Below are 21,555 nucleotides of genomic sequence, written 5' to 3'. Positions count from 1 at the left end.
AATTACAATTCTTTTGTGTTGTTACAGGTGAGCACAAAATTCACTTTATTCCGGGAATGATTGGCCCCTTTTTGGGTGTTACACTTGTTCCACAACCAGAAGTCCGGAATATCATGATCCCAATCTTCCATGACATGATGGACTGGGAGCAGAGAAAGAATGGCAACTTCAAACAGGTGAGGGCACTTCCCAAGCTCTCCTTTCCTTGCTCTCTCTGTCTGCAGTGTCCAGCTGGAAGCAAGGAGTTTCTATTTTTTGTTTTGTTTCTGACTGTGAATATGTCATGTAAAGATATATATATAAAATAGAAAATTCAAGACCTGATTCACAAAACTATCACAAAACCTCCAAGATTGTTTAGTGCAAACTGCATTCCCCATGAACATGGGGAAGAGGAGGGATGTGTTCAGCACATTACAGATGGGGAAAAGAATTTTGCAAGTGCTGGGCTATCATTGCTCCCAGTGGTTTCACTTAGATTATTAGTCAGCCATTAAATGGGTCAGACTGAGAACCAAAAATGGAGATGTAAAGATTTAGCCAGTCTTTGTGAAAACAATGCTCTCTGCTTCTCTGTCTTCAATTTGCAGCTAGGAAGTGGTATTGTATAATTAAATCATTATACCATGCCTTGAAACAGACTTTGTAGCTGTTTTCATTTGCAGAAATTGCAGCAGCTCTCTGGGAAGGGTTAAGTCCAACAAGAGCTCTGCAGTTTCTACCTGCTGTGAGCTCTGATTGCAAATCAGGGAGAGAAATCTTCATCATTGTTTCCCAGTCATGGTCAGAGAATTGCTTAGGTTCTTCACTGCAGACCAGATCCCTGAAGTGCAGAGCATTGCTAATGAAGGATGGGTTTGGTCTGGATCCTGGGATGACAGTGTTTCATTGTCATTGTGCTGGGGCAATACTGGGGACCAGTGTCTGCAGAGAAGTGCTCTGAAGGAGTAAATCACCATTAAATTATCATAATTCATGTGATTAGTTATTTGCACAGTCATTAAAATGCCAGATCTAATCTATCATTCCAAGAGAATAGCAGACCTTTCCCATAACCTGATCTATTATAGGCTGTGTGGAAAAGTATTACCAGGAGCTTGTTTTTCTTCCTCTTCACCTCCCATGATTGCTACAATTGTTATTATTTACTATTATTATTATTGCAATAGCATTTTGATCGTAGTGCTCTTTTTACTGGTTTTAGCATAACAATAGAACAGTCTTTCACTGGAATTTACAGTAATAAGCATCTACAGTCACCTTCGAGTTCCTGGGTCTATTTATATTTTCTTTATCAAGATGAACTCTTTGTAATGTTCATTTAATTTTTATACTCATTAATGCATTTTAAACTACAGCTCCAAGAATATTTCTTAAATTACCTGTGGAGCAAATTTCCACACTGTTTTATGAAGCAGATATTGTAACCTTCTAAGGTTAAGGATGAAATAATCATCTGTATTAGTGATTAAATAAATAGTTAAATACTCCAGGAGGTAATAGACCTCATTAACATTATCTGCTGGAACCAGGCAGTTATTTGCTTTCCAGTATAATGCTGGACAGCTGGACAAAGACATTACTGATTTCTGTTGTCACTGTAGATCACAAACACAGGGAGTTTTGTTGTTTTTTTTAATTCTGAGCTCCTCTTCACTATTTAAATACTCAGGTGTTTGCCAGAAAATATAAGAACCCTGAAAATTAATTTTCAAGCCCTTTTATAATTTTCTTCAGTTCATGTTTTTACAAGGTTATTTTTTCAGCAAGGCTGGATAACAATACAGTCTGATTCAGGGATGAAATCAGGTCTCAATTTAATGATTTCAGCAGCAAGAGCACCAAGTCCATTTGTGTGCCACTGGCTGATTTGTTTTTCCTTCCCATCTTTACTTCCTTTGCAATTTGGCAGCTGAAAAATGTTGAGATGTTCAAACTATGCTTGTCTTTAAATAAAAGTAAGCCATATTTCTGCAAATAGTTTCAGCCTTTAGGAACCTCTGTCTTCACTAGTAGTGAAACTGTCTTCTGCAAAATTTCTAACTTCATGAAGTTGTTTTTGTTCAATGTTACATACATCAATTTCTGCACTTGAATCAATTTTATCAGAATATCTGATATCACACTTGATACTGAGGGTGGGAATTAATATGTATTCAAAATTTTTCTAAGAGAAACATAATGATGTTGGTGTGGCCCTTTATACAAGTGAAAGAAAAAGCAAAAATTTTATATAATCATAGAGAGGCTTAAAAAGTGGGGTTTAATGAACAAATAATCTTCTAATATACTGATGCCTGGGTATTTGCAAATCGATTCCACCAGCAGAAGCAGCACAGCAGAGCAGTGGTGCTGGGTATTCTGTTGTAGTTCAGGATCCAGTTTACCTGATGTGCTGGTTCACTGGAGGAGTCTCTGAGTGATGGATTTGGTCTCCTTCCTGCAGGTGGAGGCCGAGCTGATTGATAAGCTGGACAGCCTGGTGTCCGAAGGAAAAGGTGATGAGAACTACAGGGAACTCTTCAGCCTGCTGTAAGCTTTGCCAGTTCATGCTCCTTGTGTTGTGCAGAGCCATTGGAAGAGTCAGGCACTGATCTGTGCAGCCCCAGATCTTTGGGAGGGCAGGAAAGGGCTTGCTGGCAGGCTTCCATGGAATGGCTCAGTGAAGTAGTGCTGGAAGTAATAGAGACCTAAATTCTTCTCTGTCTTCACTCTGTGACATCTAATAAAAGGTTATCATCCTCCTATCAAAAATTCATTTGCTGGAGGAGCTAGGACCCTTCTCTTTCCATAGCAGGGAGTGAGATCCTGGTCTGAGGACTGTTTAAAGAGACACTATCTACAGAGCAAAGGAGATTTTCCTCAGCATTTTCCTTTCTTTCCTCCTATTTTTGAAGGCCATGTTTTGGTTGGTTCAACAGTTGCCAGTTGCTTCCTCCATTGTGACACTTCCTTTCACACCAACAGTTCATACTCAGAAGGATAAACATGAAGATTTTATGTCTGACTTTACACTTCACTACTTTTGATTACTGATTTCTCTCCAAATTTCATTTTGAGTGTTACTTGTTTATTTCAGAAGGAATTATTTCAAACTCTTGAGAGTCCAGAGCAGTTAACCCACGTTTTTTAATACTCTAGTGAGCCACAGAGATCATTAGCAGAATTTTAGCCATACTCCAATTTTACGTGGCCCCCAGTAGCACACTGGCTGTTTGAGGCATAAACCTTTGTTTTGCTGGAATCAATAATTCTGTTTCTGAATTTGCAATTGCACATTCATTCATTTCAAGCTAGATAAGCCTGCCCATCCCTCAGGAAGTATGGAAATGTATTCAGTTTGGATTTGTGTATATACAGCCTTGGGAAGTCTTGGATCTTATGTGTACAGACAAAGTAAGTCTATTTCAGGGATAAAGGAAATACCTATTCTTATTCACGTGGCAAGAGGAATAGTGTGCCTTTGCTATACTTGAAGACATTCATTACCTGAAATGTTAAGAATTCAAGGGCTGTAGCTGTTTACTCATGTTTAGGTAATAGTGATTGGATGCATTACCAAGAAACATAGCCTGGAATTCCAGCAACCAGTTAGTTTATATTTCCCACCAAGTTGTCTAAAAACAATATGAGAAGACAATTTGAGGAAAAAATTCCACAAATTGGTAAATGCTGTGTGAAAAAAACAGTTGACCCTGAATTCTACTGTCTCAACTATACTGCTGAAAAGGGAATTGGATCCCTCAGCTGTAAATCATCACACTACTGAAGTTTGCCTCTTTGGAGGATGCGACACCCAATAGAATTTCTTTCCTAGAAGTGACAAATTCTTTGACTGGAAATCCAGTTTCAGGGAAACTGGCATGTAAATTTGCTTTCTTTCTTCACTTTTGAAACACAATGTTCCTTGTTCTTGTTCCAGCCTTCTCTCTTCCTTCACAACTCTGTGACATGGGTGCTCACTGTACTGCCAGTGCTAGGCAGGAGCAGATTGCTTTTATTTCCAGTTTAAATACAATGTGATTCAGGGTTGGTTGGTTGCAGATTAGAGATGAAAACTTATGGAGGGATGAGCAAAGAAGAAATATTTGCAGTAGGTTTGGACTCCTTTTCAGTTTCTGACTGCTGCTAGTGGTATTTAAGCTACAGGTAATAATGTGGAAATCAAGTGTTGCCATGAGTGTTGCTCTTCTTCATATATGTCAAATGGCAGTATGGGGATATTTTCCCTTTTCCTGTCAATTCTGTAATTTCCTTGTCTTTACTTCATGCTGCCTGGAGTAGAACCCAACTCTTTGGGCCTTATCCCAGGTAAGATGCTAATTCTTCTGGAATTTATTGGATGAGGGCAAAACCAAGTTGTCTGTATCAGTCTGCATGCCCTGTACCATTTCCCTGGAAGCCTCACCTGCTGTCTTCCCATCTCCAAACAGTTTGCTGGAGAAGATTGAGCAGGAAACTTGGCGGGAGACTGGAATCTCTTTTGTCACGTCTGTCACTCGGCTCATGGAGCGTCTGCTCGACTACAGGTATCTGGCAGCAGCAAGAACATGTTCTAAGCATAAGAAGTTTGTCATAAGACATGGTACCAAATTCCTACAGGGAATATTTTTATTGACTGTCAAGCTGCATACATGCAAACCAATGCATCACTGCTGGGTTCTGAGCAAACATCCCAAATACTCATTTCATTCTTGTGTGCTCGTTCCTGATAGTTTTGTACTGAGGTTTATTCAGGTTGCTAAAACATTAATTCCTTCTATCACTGAAATGATCTCACCTAATTCAACGAAATAGATGTTAAATGCAAGAGTGATCTCCAAAGCCTCATTGAACCATGGTGTGCTGAATGCCTCATCCAGGCCTGCAGAGCTGGAAAACTTCCATCTGGGAACTCTGACACATCAGTTGGTGGCTCATGAGCAAGATTTCACTATAAATTAGGCAGCCTTCATTTAGTTTCAAACTGAAGTTTGCAGGACTGTTGTGTCAATGCAGCTGAGCTTTGACTTAGTTAGAAGGAAATATTTTAACTTTAGATTTATATATACACACACAGAGGGTTTTATTTTAATAATAGGCAGTTTGAACCTATATAGAACTGCCCCAGATATTTCTATCTTTAGCCTACTGACAAGAGTTCAAATAGCTTTTCCTTCTGCTGCTGCTCATTAGAGGTGAAACCCTCTGACTAGGCTGGGTGTTCTGCAGTCCCAAATCCTTTGCTGTGCTTTTTGGTTTGCTCTTTTTGTTATCCCTACCTCCTTGATCCAATCTCCTGTTTTTTTCCTGGCAACAACTGCTCTACTACTACTGTGCACAACCAGGTACTGGAGACACATTTAAAGGGAATGCAGGGGAGCTGCTTGGGGGCAGGGTGGGGGGGTAAATGTGATTTTGATTTCTGTTATTTTGGTTTTTAATGATAAACAGCTGCCAGCAAGGCAGCTTTGACACACAGATTTCCATGCTTAATTGAGAAACACATACTAGTTTTTAATTGATTTTCAATCTGCAGCTGATTTGTCATTCCCTGAACAGGGAACTGGAATGTGGCATTGAAATTTGGAAATACACAGGCATTTCTTAGAGTACAGCTGCCAGTCAGTAGCTGTAGTAGTTCTCAAAATGCTTTGCTGTGTCATTGCTTTAAAAATGTAGTCTCTTGTACCATTTGAATAGAAATAATTTCTAAAATATTCCAGAAACCAAAGATAACTTTTGTGATTTAACTTACCTATGCAAAAGTTAGAAATCTAATCTAAATCCCTCAGGTTGTATCCTTGTGTGCCACACCATGCTGCAGAGCTGCATTTATGGAAGCCAACCCTTTGACTAGGACTAAATGTTTACATCTGGATAAATAAGAGTTTTTTACTTTTATAGTAGACCTTGTATTTGGATTATTTTTGACCACTGTTATCTGATTTTTTATCAGATTCTTATAAGAAATGAAGGAACAGTCATTTCAGGTGCTTGTTCGCAGACACAAACTTGTAAGGGGACACTCAGATCTCACATCATCTAAGCCCTAATATGGAAATTTTTCTTAGAGGAATTTTATATAATTAAGTATATGATTATCTGTTGTTTGTCATCCAGGGAAAGTCTGGAAGATAAGATAGCTTCAAGTTTATTTTAAAAGGAATGTTTTTGCAGATGTTTGTTTCAACATTGCTCTGCTTTCTTAGGGACTGTATGAAAGGAGATGAAACAGAAAACAAGAAGATTGGCTGCACTGTTAACCTAATGGTAAAGATGTTTCCTTCATCTCTTTGTGATACTGTGCAATCTCATTGAAACTGGGATGGGAAAGGCTGGGATAGGAATCTGTGTCAGGCAAGTGTGGCTTCAGAATCCAAGCACTGGGATGACAGAAGAAAATGATGAGGATTGTGAGGATCCTCTGGAGGCCTCTGATCTGACTCACTGCTTTAAGCAGGGCCAGATGGGTCAGGCTCCTCAGGGCTGTGTCCAGCTGAGTTCTTTGTATCCCTGTGACACAGGTTCTACAACTCCTCTCACCTCTTCTTTCAGCTTTTGACTACCCTCATTTTGAAAAAAATATCATGCCACAGTAAAATTAGTGGGTTAGATCAGTGTGAGTGTGAAAAGAATTATTACTCTTTCTTTTCCACTAAGAATGTGTTCTCTTTCAATAACTTTTCACATCCACAGATGCTGCTGAGTGCTTGAATGGAGAGTTGCTGGAGTTACGGCTCTGTTTTTTCTTTCACAGAATTTCTACAAATCTGAAATTAACAAGGAGGAGATGTACATCCGCTATATCCACAAACTTTGTGACATGCACCTGCAGGCTGAGAACTACACAGGTGAGAGAGACATTATACAGTCTGCTTGAACTTCTCATTACATTTTTAACTCTCGTGATGTTATATAATATCTGGCTCAATCTTTTGGTAATAATTTGCATGAATCAGTTATGGCAGGTGGGAAGGCAAGAAGCTGAGGCCCAGCTCCTTTCTTCAAGTTAAATAATGTCTGTTTATGCCTGCACAACCACACGAATATTGCATTACACTTCAGATTTTACATTAAAGTGTTCTTTGAAGAAGATGGATTAAAAAAAAATCACAACAGTGGAATGAAATTTAAAGGAAGATTAGCAAAAGCACCATTATATTATCACTTGTCATATTTCCTCACCTTGCAGTGCTGAGGGAGCACTTGGAACGTGTATGAACTCTAATGCTGTGCTGGCCAAGCTCTGTTTGCAGCTGCAGGCCCCAAATCTAGCTACAGATCTGAACATCTGACTGTGCATTTAAATCAAGAAGCTGGTAAAAAGAAACTTGATAGATTTGTACCTAAAAATCATGTGCTGCTATTTTAAGTAATTGAATAATTGAATGGTCCTGTAAGAGCTGAGATTTTTTTTCCAAACAATAGATCAGAAATCACAGACTGTGTCAGAAGCAGGTCTGTGACCTTTCAGTATTGGCTGTGTTTATTTGCTGTCATTGATTCAGTGTTCCATAATTGCCTTTCCTACAGAGGCTGCATTCACACTGCTTTTGTACTGTGAGTTGCTTCAGTGGGAGGACAGACCTCTGAGAGAGTTCCTGCATTACCCATCTCAGTCAGAGTGGCAACGTAAGGAAGGTCTGTGCCGTAAGATTATCCATTACTTCAACAAAGGGAAGGTATGCCAACTTCTTCTCTCTTCCAGCAGCTTCCTTCCCTTTTCCTCACTGACTTAGGGCTTGCAAGCCATCATCTCAGTTCAGTAGTCTGGAAGTAAATTTGAATCAAAAGGGTTTATAGCATGACAAATTGGCTCTCTGGACAAAAAAAAAAAAAAACAGATGAGAAAAGGTATTTCATTTTGTATGGCATTTGGAATGGATTAGGGAGGCCAACAGGACAAACACCAGAACATTTTTAAACCTTTAAACCAAGCCTTGGATCAGCTGATGTGGCAGAGTGCTGTTCCTCAGCTTTTGGGGACCGGGATTGCATTTTGTAGCTGTCTGTGCAAACTGCTGTGCTATGACTCAATTGAGAACTTGTTTTGTGCTTAACCTACAGACAGAAATGGCAGGCAAATGCTATAGGGGTCTCTTTATTGAAAAATACTTAAGTCCTTTCAGTGTCACTTATTTTAAAGTGATTTTCAATTAAAGTGCAATTCCATCCACTGCACGAGAAGAAAATCAATCCATTTCAATTTCATATATTGAGTATGGGTTTTCTACAGTTAATTTTTTTTTTCAATTACTGCAGAAGTAGATGTTTTAGTCCTTTGTGTCATGGGGTTTAGCAACATTTCAGAGGTGAACTTTAAAAGTGACATCATCTGTTGGAGTATTTTCAATTTTTTCCCTTCTCTAGGAAAATTCCTACAGCTTATGTTCTTGGGAGATAATATCTGTATGTGTGCCTTGATTTTGCCAATGACCATGGCATTAAATACAAATGTGAGTTGGTTCTTATGGGACTGCCATTCAGACAATTCATTCCTAGTCCTGAAAATAGGAGTTGCATATGGCAGGAACATTTTTAAAGAACCTGCAAAAGGAAGTCAGATTCCTGTGTGACGGAAGAAATGGCCCATTTATGAGGAAGTGATTTAGATTTTTTTTGCTGTGTGTCTGCCAGAGTTGCTCTTTTGTGATAACACTGCATATGGTTTTCTCATTTCAGAAATTTTCAGGGATTTTCAGACTGCAAACAAATAACTGGTTTGTGCAAATATTGCAGTACTGTACTGTCTGACTAGACAAAGATGATAGAAGGCACTATGGAAAGCCAGTGAGCCTGTATTTTTGACAACAACAGGGAATCCATATACACAGTGAAGTAGAGTAAAAATTGACTGATGTCATTAGGCTATAAAACTCCTAACAGATTATAGAGTGTTAACCTCTTGAGTTTTCTCCCCACTGGATGTTTTTGGAGTTAACTGATTTGTGTTTTAATCCTCCTTTATTACAAATGGTAGCTGAATGATTAACTAATCCACTTAAGCAGTATGTATGTCACTCAGACTATGGAAGTGAAAGATGCTGAGAAGCCAAATCCTCCTTTTCAGCACTCTTGTTCTGTGACAGGGAGCAGCTCAGGGACTGGAAGAAACCTGCTTCCCTCTACTTGTGTCTGTCAGCTTCTTTCTGCACTATCCTGAGATGGTTCCTCCTCAGGTTCTGCAGAGCAGGATTTGTTGTTGTCCTTCAGTTGCATTTCCAGAGTTCCATTTCTCATGCTGCTCCTGGCGTCTCCCACCAAGTGAGGTTGTCAAGGCAGACTGTAAAAAATCTGCATTTGTTTATAGGAGAGTTTTCTCAGGACAGGAATGGGAGGAAAACTGCCCACAAGGATGTCTTGTGACATGCCAGTGGCACAGCCTGTGGCAGGCCTGGGATGCTGCAGTGGGGGCAGAACTGACTCCCACCCTCAGCAGCATCAGCAGCAGCCCTGTGCTGGGAAGGAACACGGTGTTCCAAAGCCCTTTTAGCCTTCACTGGTCATGTGCCCCTTTCTGCTGATTTCTGCTATGCTGTGAATTGGTTTGTGGCTCAGCTGACAGTGTGTGCAAGTACATAATTTAAACTGAAGATATTTTTAACCCTCAGTTAAAACTGACCGTTAAAACTTGAAAGTTCTCTGGTTGAAGATATCCGTGAATGGAACAGTTTGAACTCGACTGATCATGTTTCTGCACAGCAATAGCCTGGATCTACACAGCCCTTTTCTGTCCAGTTCACTGCTGGATTGATTAATTGGTGATTCTGAGCAGCTCCCAGCATGGCAGTGCTGGGTCTGTTCTCCCTAGTGCAGCCAAGTGCACACAGAGACCCAAAGCAGCACTCCCAAAGCACTTAGTTTTGATCATGTGCTCCCATACCCAACACTTGAAATAATTTCTCTTGTGTACCCTCATGGGAATCATTTCCAGAAGAAGTCTGCACACTGGGATGTGAGTAAATGCAGGCTGGCATTCAGAGGGGTTGATTGTCTCTACCTGTGCCCCCTTGTATGCAGTCAGCTGAGAGTTGCTGATGCCATAGGAGAAAGCTACAATAAATGACCTATGAATGTGGCTTTCAAGTAATACACAACATGCAAACACATCACAGGTCAGCAAAACAGAAAGCACTAATGAGGAAAATTATCAGTGGAGATATCAGGAAGTTATTTGAAGAGGGAAGTGGCACTTGCATGTCACTTGGAATTACACATTAATTATCTGTACTGTGAAGATGCTACTCGTTAGCATCACAGATTTTAAAACTGAAGCTCCAGTGACTTGGATATCCATTCATTCCTTTTTCTTTTGAATATCTACAAATTATTTTCTCTTTAGGAAGTTACCTGTACGTTGTTTTTCTTCACTTCTCTATCTCATCTTGTATCTGCAGAATGCTTAGGTAGCACAGTGGAATTTCTTGGTGTGGAAACTGAAAGAAGGAGAGAGCCTGAGTTAGGATGACAGGAATGGTATCAAGGTTCGTGTAGAAGAGGTAGTATATAGCAAAATCAGATGTGGTTATATGTTGTTAATTTAATTGACATCAGAAAAAGAGCATGAAAAGGTTATATCCCTCAGATCACCTGGAGGGAAAACAGCTGGTGAGATTTCTGCTTCTGTCCAGAAGACTGATCAGAGAGTTAGGGAGGCTTTAGTCACAGCATCCCATTTGGAAGTAAAACTGCTCGCACTCTCTGTGGGAAAAAAAGCCATTTATTCCTGGCTAGATGTTTTAGAAGTGAACATAGTTCAGCTGAGGACTGAAAATCTATGTATAAGAATGTGCTGTAAATCTCTATAAAGAATTTGCTGCAACCATAAAAAATGCAGTGGTGTTTGAGTTTGCAAATACAAACAACTTAACTGACTATGGTTGATCTCAGTTCAGTGGATCAGTTTGTGTGTCATGGATTTTGACAATCCACAGCAAAAATCCTGTTAATCTGAGATCACAAATACCTCACTAATATTCAGAATAGTCAAGAAACTGGTCTTTCAGTTCCTTTCCTATTGTGTCTATTGCATTGATCGAAATAAATCTCAGGCCTCCCATTCTCCCAAACTACAAATACAATCAGAATATCCAAAATTATTCTGGTAAAATACTTTATTTAGAAAGTTTTTATTGAAACTTTTGTAATTAAATTAAGCTAAAGAGCTGCAGTAAGGAAGTGGTAGTAAGGAGAGAGCAGACACTACAAATGTGAGCTTAAAGGGAAATACTGTAAACTGCCTCATAAATCAAACAGTAGAGATTCACTTTTTTATGTGAAGGTACATGTAACCAGAAAAACTGTTTCCATATTAAGTGCTGATATTTTACATAATTGCTCTTAATGACTGTTTCCAAGAATTTACAATATTGCTATTAATATTCTTAAAACTAAAGGGGTAGTCTAACTCACACATCAATTTTGTTTTCACTACAGCAGGGTCCCATGTAAAACGACTGGCAAATTAGCCCAGTAATGCATAATAAAACTTAATCCAGTAAAGGTTCAACTGGTGTTCTAAATCCTTTACCATAAGCATGGTAAGAAACAGCCACTCCCCCAAAAGGTTTCCAGTGTGTGCAGGTAATGGAAGAGGAGATGTTAGTGTAAAATGAGCTCTCCAAAAAGCCACTTGAGGTAACAGAAGAGCCTTTCTCTCAGTGTGGGTGTGCCTAAAATGGGTCTCTTCCCTCCTCACCTCTGGGATGATGAGTATGGTGTGTTAGGAGAGATCCATTGTGTGGGACTGGGAGCTGAAGAAAAGAATGTGGCTTTCTGAATATGGATATTGATTCACTGCAGTAATGCAGGTCAGTTCTGAAGATGTTATTTGTATTGGAGTGTTCCCACTGCCTAACAGTTTGTGCTTTCAGTGGGAAGGAGCAGTCTGGGAAGGGGAGCACTTTGCTGGGGAGCCAACTCCTAACTCTGTACTCCAGGAAGTTCTAGTGCAGGAAGCAAAGGAGCTGTTGGGGGTGGGTTGAAGGGGTGTCTAGCATGAAGAAAAATTGTTAGTTTTATTCTCTTTCTCCAGATAAGTTCCCAGTCTCATAAATGAACTGTCAGAACAAGCAGTATATGTTTGTAATTTCCACGGAACATATGCCTCTGTTCTCATCTTTTAGAAGGAACTGATCTGCTATTTAATGGAAATGGTTTCACCACATTGCATTTTCACATCTAATCTCTGCTATTTCATACCAAATGAATTCCCAGAGCTGAGTTTCCATATTGCTCTCAGCTGAGCTGGCAGTAGCATTGTGTTTGCTGTGAGTGTGATTTGCTTTGGCCCCGCAGAGCTGGGAGTTCGGCATCCCGCTGTGCCGGGAACTGGCCATCCAGTACGAGAGCCTCTATGATTACCAGAGCCTCAGCTGGATCCGGGTGAGTGGCAGCAATTTCTCTCCTTGCAGACTCTTACCTCACTCCCCAGAGCATTTTGCTCTCCTGTCAGAGCATTCTGAGTTTAAAAAATAATCACATTCCTTATAGAGCTCCATGCATTCACTGAGACTCCTTGCCATTGATTCATATTGATGACTTTGTAGGTCCATTGAAATAATTCCAAAATCTGGTAGCAGTAAAATCATGTGAGTATATGAAGACAGCACACACACACACAGGAGCTGTACTTCCCATTGCAACGGCATATTTACATATATTTTTGCATAAAATATCCTAATTTTAATACATATTTCATTTTAATTCCAAAAAGATCAAGGACAACTTGTGTCTCAGTGAGATAAGATAAACGAGAGAGAGAATGAAGAAGACAAGTGTTTATGGCATTCTTACCAGTTTACAGGGATCTGCTCCTCTGGTACAACCAAACAACATGATGAAATCAGGGCACATTTGCACCATTGTACTTTAATCAGAAAAAGCTGAAGCTCCTATTATTATTTAAAAACTTTCTGTATATGAAAATAGTTAATCTCCTCCTGTCCCCTGGGGTAGCATACATGTATCCAAATTTGAGATTTATGCTGCATGGATATATACAGTCGTTTAAATTCTCTTTCTAAAAAATCCAGTTTATTTTTATCTGAAGACACCTGTCTAGCAAGGTCTGATGCTGCAGACAGCAGCTGCACTTCTGAAGAACCTGTTTTCTCCAAAGCAGCCCCAAAGAGAGCAAATGACCAGCTTGGCTGTGCACTCTGTGCCATTCACATCACCACCACATTCCTTGATGCTTCCTGCAATGACTTTGGGACCTTCTCCTTCCTGGAAAGGGAGCTAATGTTTGTGATAACTGACCACAAACCAGGATGCAAGTTAGGGTTCCTTGCAGTGGAAGTAATGGTGTCAAACTGGTTCTTCTTGAAGAGCCACCTTTTGCTACAGTGAAATTCCTGTGAGCCTTTCAATGGAGGTTCAGTTTGCCAGAGGGCCTGGAAATCCCACTCTTCATCTTTATTGGCACAATTCCACAAAACTACTTATTGGAACTAAAAAAAAAGTACTTTTCCTCTTTCCAACCACCTTTTTCTTCCATGTTAAACCTTCTGGTGCACAGAGCTGTAGATTTAATTTTGTTTTATCCTTTTTCATGCCCCTCAACTCAATTAAGGCAAACCCAATTAGATGTAATTTCCCAGGCAGTGGTATGGATTTTGGTCTGTAGGAGAGAATAGGACACTGTGAGCCAGGCAACGTGGATCTTCATCTCAGCTTTGCCATTAATTCTGCAATGCAAAGAAAATTACATGCAAGACCTGTTTAATTTAAAATAAGATAAACTAAGAAAAATTCATATGTCATCTTCTAAAATGTAAAATGAGTATGGTGATATTCTAGTCCGTCCCACCATGTAGACTGGTTTAATTAATAATTTTTATCTTTAACAGAATTGTGGTCTTTTCATAAAGAAATGGAGGGGTAAAAGAGTAATGTGATATTTTAATGAGTCTTGAGATGTTAATGTTTTAAGTGCAACTTTAAGGGTCTGATAGCAGCTATCTCTTTCCTTCACAGAAAATGGAAGCTACCTATTATGACAATATAATGGAACAGCAGCGCTTAGAACCAGAGTTTTTCAGAGTTGGTTTTTATGGTCGAAAATTCCCATTTTTCCTGCGGGTAAGCCAAACTTATACAGGATGTGACAAAGTGACCAGGCTCAGAGTGGCCGTTAAGGATTTGTATTTTTGTTTTGGATATATGATGTCTACTATTCAGCATATTTTTTTATGCCTGCACAAATAAAAACATTTTTCTAGCTGAACTGAAGGACACAGTCCACTGGGAATATTCTTGGGAACAGAGATCAGAAATTTGACTCACACCATTGGGAATTTTTGATGATCTGCATATGCAGCACAAATTGTCTCTATATTAAGCAAAATGCTGTATTGCAGCAATGTTGGGTCATTACAACTAATTTTCATCATCTCAAATTATCACACTTTAAAAAAAGTCTCACTTGACAGAATTCTAATCCCAGTCTGATGACTCTTATGTGCAAGTGAAAATTTCCTCTGTTTGACAGAAGCCAAACAGCTTCTTTGGACACATCCTCAATTGGAACTCATTGTCTGCTGGTGTACCAATCCATTTTAAAAGTGAAATTTTCTTCTTGTCCTAATGAGGAATCAAACTTTAAATGGGTATTTGTTTATACAGCATCTTGTTGCTAGTTTAGAGCAAGGAAGGAATATAATCTGACAAGTGTTCCAAGAGCTGCCTGCAAATTGATGGCAGATGCTATTGAATGTGACAGGACAAGGTAACTAGAAACTTTCAAGGACTGGAGGTGCATGGTTTTTGTTCTCTTTGAAGGAATGGTTTGACAAGAGATGGCACCAATCAAGGTACATAGGATGAAGCCATACAAAGCCATACAAAGAGGGCAGCATTTTGAGAGCTGCCCTCTTATACTCCCCTCTGATTATGAAGTTGTTTTTTTGTTTTTTAAACAAGGATTTGGGGTTTAGTTACAGTCTTTTAATGGAAACACAGGCAGGGGTAATAAAGGCAAGTTGAAATTGGTCAAGGAGAAGAAATACCAGTGCATAAAGGGTGGTGGTTTCATGTTATTTGAAGGAGAACAGTGCCAGAATCAGAGAATCATGGAATCATTTAGGTTGGAAAAGACATCCAAGATCATCAATCCAACCTTTGACCAATCACCACCTTTTCAACCAGACCATGGCACCAAGTGCCCTATCCAATTGTTTCTTAACATGTCCAGGGATGGTGACTTCATCACCCCCCTGGGCAGCCCCTTCTAATGCCTGACAACACTTTCCACAAAGAAATTCTTCCTGATGTCCAGCCTGAATGTCCCCTGGTGCAGCTTGAGGCAGTTTCTTCTCTTCCTGTCCCTTGTTCCCTGGAAGCAGAGCCCGATCCCCACCTGGCTGCCACTTGCTGTCAGGAATTGTAGAGGGTGAGAAGGTCCCCCTGAGCCTCCTTTTCTCCAGTCTGATCCCCTCCTCCCTCAGCTGCTCCTTACAGAATTTAGAATGTAGCACCCTGAAGCAGTGTGTAGAAGACCCTGCAGAGGAATCCAAAGAAAGGATGGGTGCTGCAGTATGAACCTAGAGCTGCCCCATGAAGATCTCCAGGGAAGACTGACAATTCCTGGTTTTTATATCTAACAACAAATATTTCAGCAAGTAACAACACAGTCATCATGGCACACAAGCCTTCCTAACATCTGAAGTACTGTCAATGACTGGAGCTTATCTTTTTATCTTGTGGATCCTCACTTTTACCTGGGATCCTGCATGGCCAAGGTGTTTGATACTGCTTGAGCTTCCTGTGCTCTTTGCAAAGTGCTGTAACAACGTAGATCCTTGGCTGGAGAAATTACCAGCGAACACAACCGTACATAATTATAATCCTTGTTAATTCTGCAATTATATTTGGTAGCAGTACTTCTGATAGCAGATTACTAATGTAGCAATCTCATTAAAAGTCATCCTCCTCCTTTCTTTCCCTAATGATCCATACAGCACACACATTATGGAGCACAGACTAAGCCCATTAGCAGTCACATCAGCATGGATCACACTGTAAAGAGATTGGAAGCAGCTATTCTAGAGAAGAAAAAGATTTACATGGATTTAAAATCTTCAAATGGATACAGGAGTGATTTTAAGTGATCAAATAACTCCAAGCCCTTTTCTCATGTATTTTTCTATTGCTGTACAGCTTAAGACAGAAGATAACCACTTCTTTCTATATCTTTGATTTTTGAAGATCCTTTGTCTAGAAAAGTCATTGTTCATGTTTCTATGAATTCTGCATCTATTTCTAGCCTTTCTACATAAGTAAATTTAAATTAAAACTGTCCATATCTTCTGTCTACCAGAAGTTCAAGTAAAGCCTGACAAGCCATGTTTTGAGATCTGTGCTGGCATCTGTCTGAAGTCTTATTAAATTTAGCTTTGAGGTGTTTTCAGGGCATTATTTTTAGAATCACAATAACTTTTTTTATAGGCTTACAGTTTTCTAGATTGCTTCAATCAAAAGCTAAAACAGAGAAAGCAGTGTCATGAAGAGATTCACCTTCAAACATGGGCTCACTCCAAATTTAATAATAACTGCAAAGTGAGAGCATTACAGACTGAACTGTCAAGACTCATCATGTGATTCTTCTCTCAGTCCATTGGTTGCTGTGACTGATGCATACAAAGTGACACATGTCAAAGCCAGAACAAGAGATCCTTTCCATAAAGCTGAAATGGAAAGCCAAGGATAACTGAACTCCTTGGTTGTGTTTTATGTTCTGGTTTTGCTACTTTCCCTTCAGTTTTGCTACCAAGATCAAGAACTGCTTGGCCACATCCCCTTTTCAGAGCAATTAAAAACACATTCTTGCATATATTGCAGCCTCCAAAATAATTTTTTAAATCACCTTATGAAGATGAAAACCCTCCCTGTTATTCTAGTTATTATATGTGTGAGAGTTTAAACTACCAAAATTAGGTAATTTGCCTGCTTTGCTTGGTCTTGCACTAGGAGATAATAATCATATTGATGAAAATTGTGGTTTGTGTGAGAGGGTTAAGACACTGGAATACAATCTTCCTGACACTAAGGAATTTAGAAACACTGTATCATGCTGTTTGAAGTTAAGACATGGCTCAAAAAGCATCCAAGAACTCTGCACTAGTGGTTTAATGCCTCAAGATTCATCTAAATGCAGCTTTCCATTATTAGCAGAAATGAAATTTTGTTCATCAAGAGGAAATGCTTTTAGGTCTGAAGGGGAGTTTGTTAAGTGGCCACTGAGAATTCTTGGTAAAGCTTTTCTGTATTACTGTACTATTGACAGGGGAGTTCCTGAGCACATATTGTTCAACACCATCAGGTCTGGGTTGTATGGCTGTGATAATACAGCAATGATTAAACAGTGATTTTTGTGAATAGTTTGTTGCAACTTCTAAGGAGAACTTATAAAATGATAAACATATATCTCCCTCTGTTCTGTCAGAACCTCAGGACTTTCATCCATCTGGTATAAATAGTATTTGACAGCAGCTTTCCTAGCGTAGAACAGCCAAGCTGGTGACTTAAGTTTTAGTTCATACATTTCAGTATAGTCCAATTAAAAATAGTGCCTTTTCTGAAAAGCAGGTAAGAAGGGACCACAGGACTGAATGCTGGGTGTGCCTGAATCAGAGGCATTGTGCTGTTCAGAGACCAGTGGAATAGTCTCCTCATTCATCAGTTCTTCATAAAATACATTGTAAAGAAAAAGGAAGGGATGAAATACATCGACTCTCACATTAGCAGATTGCCACTGTCATTTATCTTTGGTTTTGAAGAAACATTTGAAGTGAGATAGAAGTCAGTAAAATTTAACTTACTTTTAAGGACACTAATTTATGCTTGTCCTCCTTGCAGAACAAAGAATACGTGTGTCGAGGCCATGACTATGAGAGGCTGGAAGCCTTCCAGCAGAGGATGCTGAGCGAGTTCCCCCAAGCCATTGCAATGCAGCACCCAAACCACCCCGATGACTCCATATTGCAGTGTGATGCCCAGTGTATCCTTCTGTGAAAGGGCAGACTCTCCCTGGAGCTGGGGCAGAGCTGGATATGGACAAAACCATACCTGTCTGCAGCAGACAGTAACTGGTTTGTTGTGGGACATGGTGTTGGAGAGAGTGGTGAATTTTTATTTAGCAAGTAATGCAGGTCATGTTCCATGTAGAAGGGAAAGGGCTGTGCTTGGTCATATCCATGTTTTAATGCTTTACCAACAGCACTGGCATCACACCCAGTGTGTGTCCTTAGGAGTATTCCTGGTATCTTCTCTTGGTCATTATTTTGTTGGGAACAGATACTAGCTCCAAAGCGCTATTTTACATTCTGCTTATTTTTCTTCCATCAGGATTTTACTTTTTTGCAATTTCCCTTTCTTTAAAACTGTTGAACCTTTTTATACCTGAGGCTTTGAATTTCATTCTTCTCACTGGTCACCTGTACTGGGATTTGGCACACCCAGTACAATGCTCAGTGCATTTAAGGACTGAACCACATCACATTTAAGGGAGCTGCAGGGACTTTGGAGAGCTTAGTCATGGAACCTGCACTATTTGGCTTCTGAGAGGACAGCATGGATTCTGTGCAGGATTTGAACCATAAAGTCACTGTCAGCAAATGGAGCCTCCTGTGTGGTTGCTGTTTCCTATTTGTCTTTCCTAATACATGGATAAAGCTTTCTTTGACTGCACAATTACCAGATTTACAGATCTATGCAGTGACTCCCATCCCAGACAATATAGACGTGCTGCAAATGGACCGTGTCCCTGATCGCATCAAGAGCTTTTACCGTGTCAACAACATCCGCAAGTTCCGCTACGACAGACCCTTCCACAAGGGCCCCAAGGACAAGGAGAACGAATTTAAGGTAGAAGTAGCAAATAAGCTGTGTTTAAGTGTTCATCTCTTCAAAGTGAATACTGTCTTGTTATTTTATGCTGATGGAGCCCTTTAGGCAATTCTGATTTGATAGCCAAAGATACTACAGTAACTCAAGCAACAGGTTAAGTCCATGGTCTGATTGAATATTGTTGAGTTCTGACCTGCTTAAAGCATTGTCCAGTTTAAAGGTGTGTTATTTTAGTGCCTGGAGACACTGTTTCTTTGGCTGGACTTTTTTTTTTTAATTACTTACACACAGGTCTGCAATGTCTTTTTGGGTCCCATGACACAACTGGTGATTGGACAAGTTTTAAAAATTAATAGAAATGTTGAATGTGTTATTTCAAGCATATTGAATTCCTGTTTTGTTGTTTAAGTGACTTTCAGGAAGACCTTCTACAGAATTAATGCTCAGGAGGTTAATGCATTCTTTTCTGAGCCTTGCCCCCTCTGCACTTGTAGTAAGAGTGCAGAGGATGTGGTTGTGATTCATTGTTCCTCACAGCCTCAATTACTCCTTGCAGAGCTTGTGGATTGAACGCACCACTCTGACCCTGACTCACAGTTTGCCTGGGATCTCTCGTTGGTTTGAAGTGGAGAGAAGAGAACTGGTAACATTCATAATTCCTATAACTGGGAGTTGAAATGATGAGTTACTGAGGACATGAGATAGGCAGCTTAAAACTTGTTGGGCTGAAATCTTGCAGTTTAAAATGGTGTTTACCAGGGGTTAAATACATCCTTTTTCTACCACTTCATCTAAACAATGGCTGAATGTAACCAGGGGAATTGTATTAGCTAACAGTATAATGGAGACAGTGCCAAAAGGATGGAATAATTGCATTGCTGCCATGTCTTCGGTGTATAGAAAGACATCTATTATTGCAGCTGAGTGACCTGAAATCCAGCACTGCCAACAGTGGAGTTTGTTAATGTAGCTAATTTTCTACAAAGCAGTAAAAGTGAAGGGAGCTCACTGAACAATCCTGGAGTACCATTTTATTACAAGGAAGATAATAAATCTCAGTGAAGTGTCCATGGAATTAAAGTATATTTTATTGCCTTTGAGGTTGAAGTAAGTCCTTTGGAAAATGCTATTCAAGTGGTTGAGAACAAAAACCAGGAGCTGAGGACACTGATAAGCCAGTACCAGCACAAACAAATGCATGGCAACATTAATCTTCTCAGCATGTGTCTGAATGGAGTGATTGATGCCGCCGTTAATGGGGGAATTGCGCGGTACCAGGAGGTGAGCCAGGCTCTGCTTCTCACTGAGTATCACCCTTTGCCAGTTTTATTTGCATTTCTGTTTCAATTACAGTATGGCTTAATAAGATAAGGAATTCTCATGTGCATTATCTAAAGATGGGGTTACACCCCCTGCTTGGTTATTTTGCATCAGTGCTTGCACAGCAACATGAAGGAGGCTCCAGGGGTGGAACTGGGATCTCACATGGAAATAGGTACAGGTAACAGTGGGGTTTCTCAAAGATGACACTTGGCTTACCTGGAAGTCCTCACTTGGCAGGTAAAACAATGAAGTAGATTTTTTAATACTGCTTACATTATGATTCATTTTGCAATAGAGGCTGTGGGACTGGTGGTAACTGATTAGGTCTGGAATCAGGAAAAACCACTAATTCATGCTACTGAACCATTATCTTTGCTGATGGGCTAATTTCAGACTCACTGTAGAAGTAAAATGATGTTAAATACAATATGTTATCCAGCATAATCTCTGGCACGCTGTTACTTAAACTGAGCATTGCAAAAGGTAGGTTTAGGGTAAAATACTGAAAAATTGCAGCAATGGTTCAGGGGTTTGGAATGTGTCTTCACAACAAAGCCAGGGAGAGAATGCTCTTCAGGCTTTACATTAGTTGCCAATTTACTCACTAAATTCCTTTAGCTTTAGGCAGTTATGTGAAGGAAACTATAAAATTCAAATAACTGGAAGATAAAAGGCTTAGTTGTATTGCTCATCACTGTCACAGAGGGAAACTTGGTCAGAGTCATGATTCAACAGAATCGTTTCAGCTGCCAAGCCCATTTTCTCTGCATCCCAGAGTGCTAAAAACCAATAAAATTAAGCTCTGCTGTTACCTTAATATATTTTTTGTTTTCCTATGATTTTTGGACCTTTTCCTTTCATCCTTTGACTCCAAGTTATAATGAAACACCTTCCCATAAGCAAAAGGCACTTTATTTTTTCTTCTTCCTGCAGGCCTTTTTTGATAAGGATTATATCACAAAGCACCCCGGAGACGCAGAGAAGATCACCCAGCTCAAGGAACTCATGCAGGAACAGGTACTATTTTTCAGGTGCAGAAGAACATTGCTACATTGTTTGGATTCATCAGCAGTCAGTCTAAACGTCAGATCCAACTGATTCATTCAGAAGCAAAGACTTTTGGTACAGGAGAGCTAAATACATTCAAACAAAAAACAAGGGAAGTGGGCAAGGCAATTATGACAAGTCACTCACCTTATGGGATGTGAGGTGAAGCTCAGCTGAAAGTACATTGATTTTGTTTTCTCCAACAGACATCTTGCTGCTTTCAAGCCTGCCATTCATTTGTGGCACTTTTAACTATGTCTTCCTAGCAAATTTCAAAGATAATCGGAGGCAGGACAGGTCAGGCTTGAGATTAAAGTGGCAGAGACACATATGAAAACTTAATGCCTATTTATATTA

General features: G+C 39.7%; 1 protein-coding gene across 8 annotated transcripts in view; it reads left to right on the top strand.

The window, feature by feature from the left end:
* Positions 1-21,555, top strand: part of DOCK3 (dedicator of cytokinesis 3) — a 183,835-nt gene that overhangs the window by 143,030 nt on the left and 19,250 nt on the right. For 7 of the 8 annotated variants that reach the window (XM_021529159.3, XM_021529158.3, XM_021529156.3 and 4 more), the window contains exons 32-45: positions 28-176; positions 2,447-2,532; positions 4,285-4,311; positions 4,434-4,529; positions 6,192-6,252; positions 6,740-6,833; positions 7,516-7,664; positions 12,280-12,366; positions 13,960-14,064; positions 17,839-17,980; positions 18,680-18,846; positions 19,385-19,471; positions 19,930-20,109; positions 21,085-21,168. In XM_021529159.3, coding sequence (XP_021384834.1) covers positions 28-176; positions 2,447-2,532; positions 4,285-4,311; positions 4,434-4,529; positions 6,192-6,252; positions 6,740-6,833; positions 7,516-7,664; positions 12,280-12,366; positions 13,960-14,064; positions 17,839-17,980; positions 18,680-18,846; positions 19,385-19,471; positions 19,930-20,109; positions 21,085-21,168 — 1,514 coding nt within the window. The remainder of the gene's footprint in view (positions 1-27; positions 177-2,446; positions 2,533-4,284; positions 4,312-4,433; positions 4,530-6,191; positions 6,253-6,739; positions 6,834-7,515; positions 7,665-12,279; positions 12,367-13,959; positions 14,065-17,838; positions 17,981-18,679; positions 18,847-19,384; positions 19,472-19,929; positions 20,110-21,084; positions 21,169-21,555) is intronic. The other variant, XM_021529155.3, reaches the window with a different exon arrangement.

This window comes from Lonchura striata, chromosome 12 (assembly GCF_046129695.1).
Source record: "Lonchura striata isolate bLonStr1 chromosome 12, bLonStr1.mat, whole genome shotgun sequence".
NCBI lineage: Eukaryota > Metazoa > Chordata > Aves > Passeriformes > Estrildidae > Lonchura > Lonchura striata.
The sequence above is the reverse complement of the archived record's forward strand: the minus strand, read 5'-3'. Positions and strand labels throughout refer to the sequence as shown.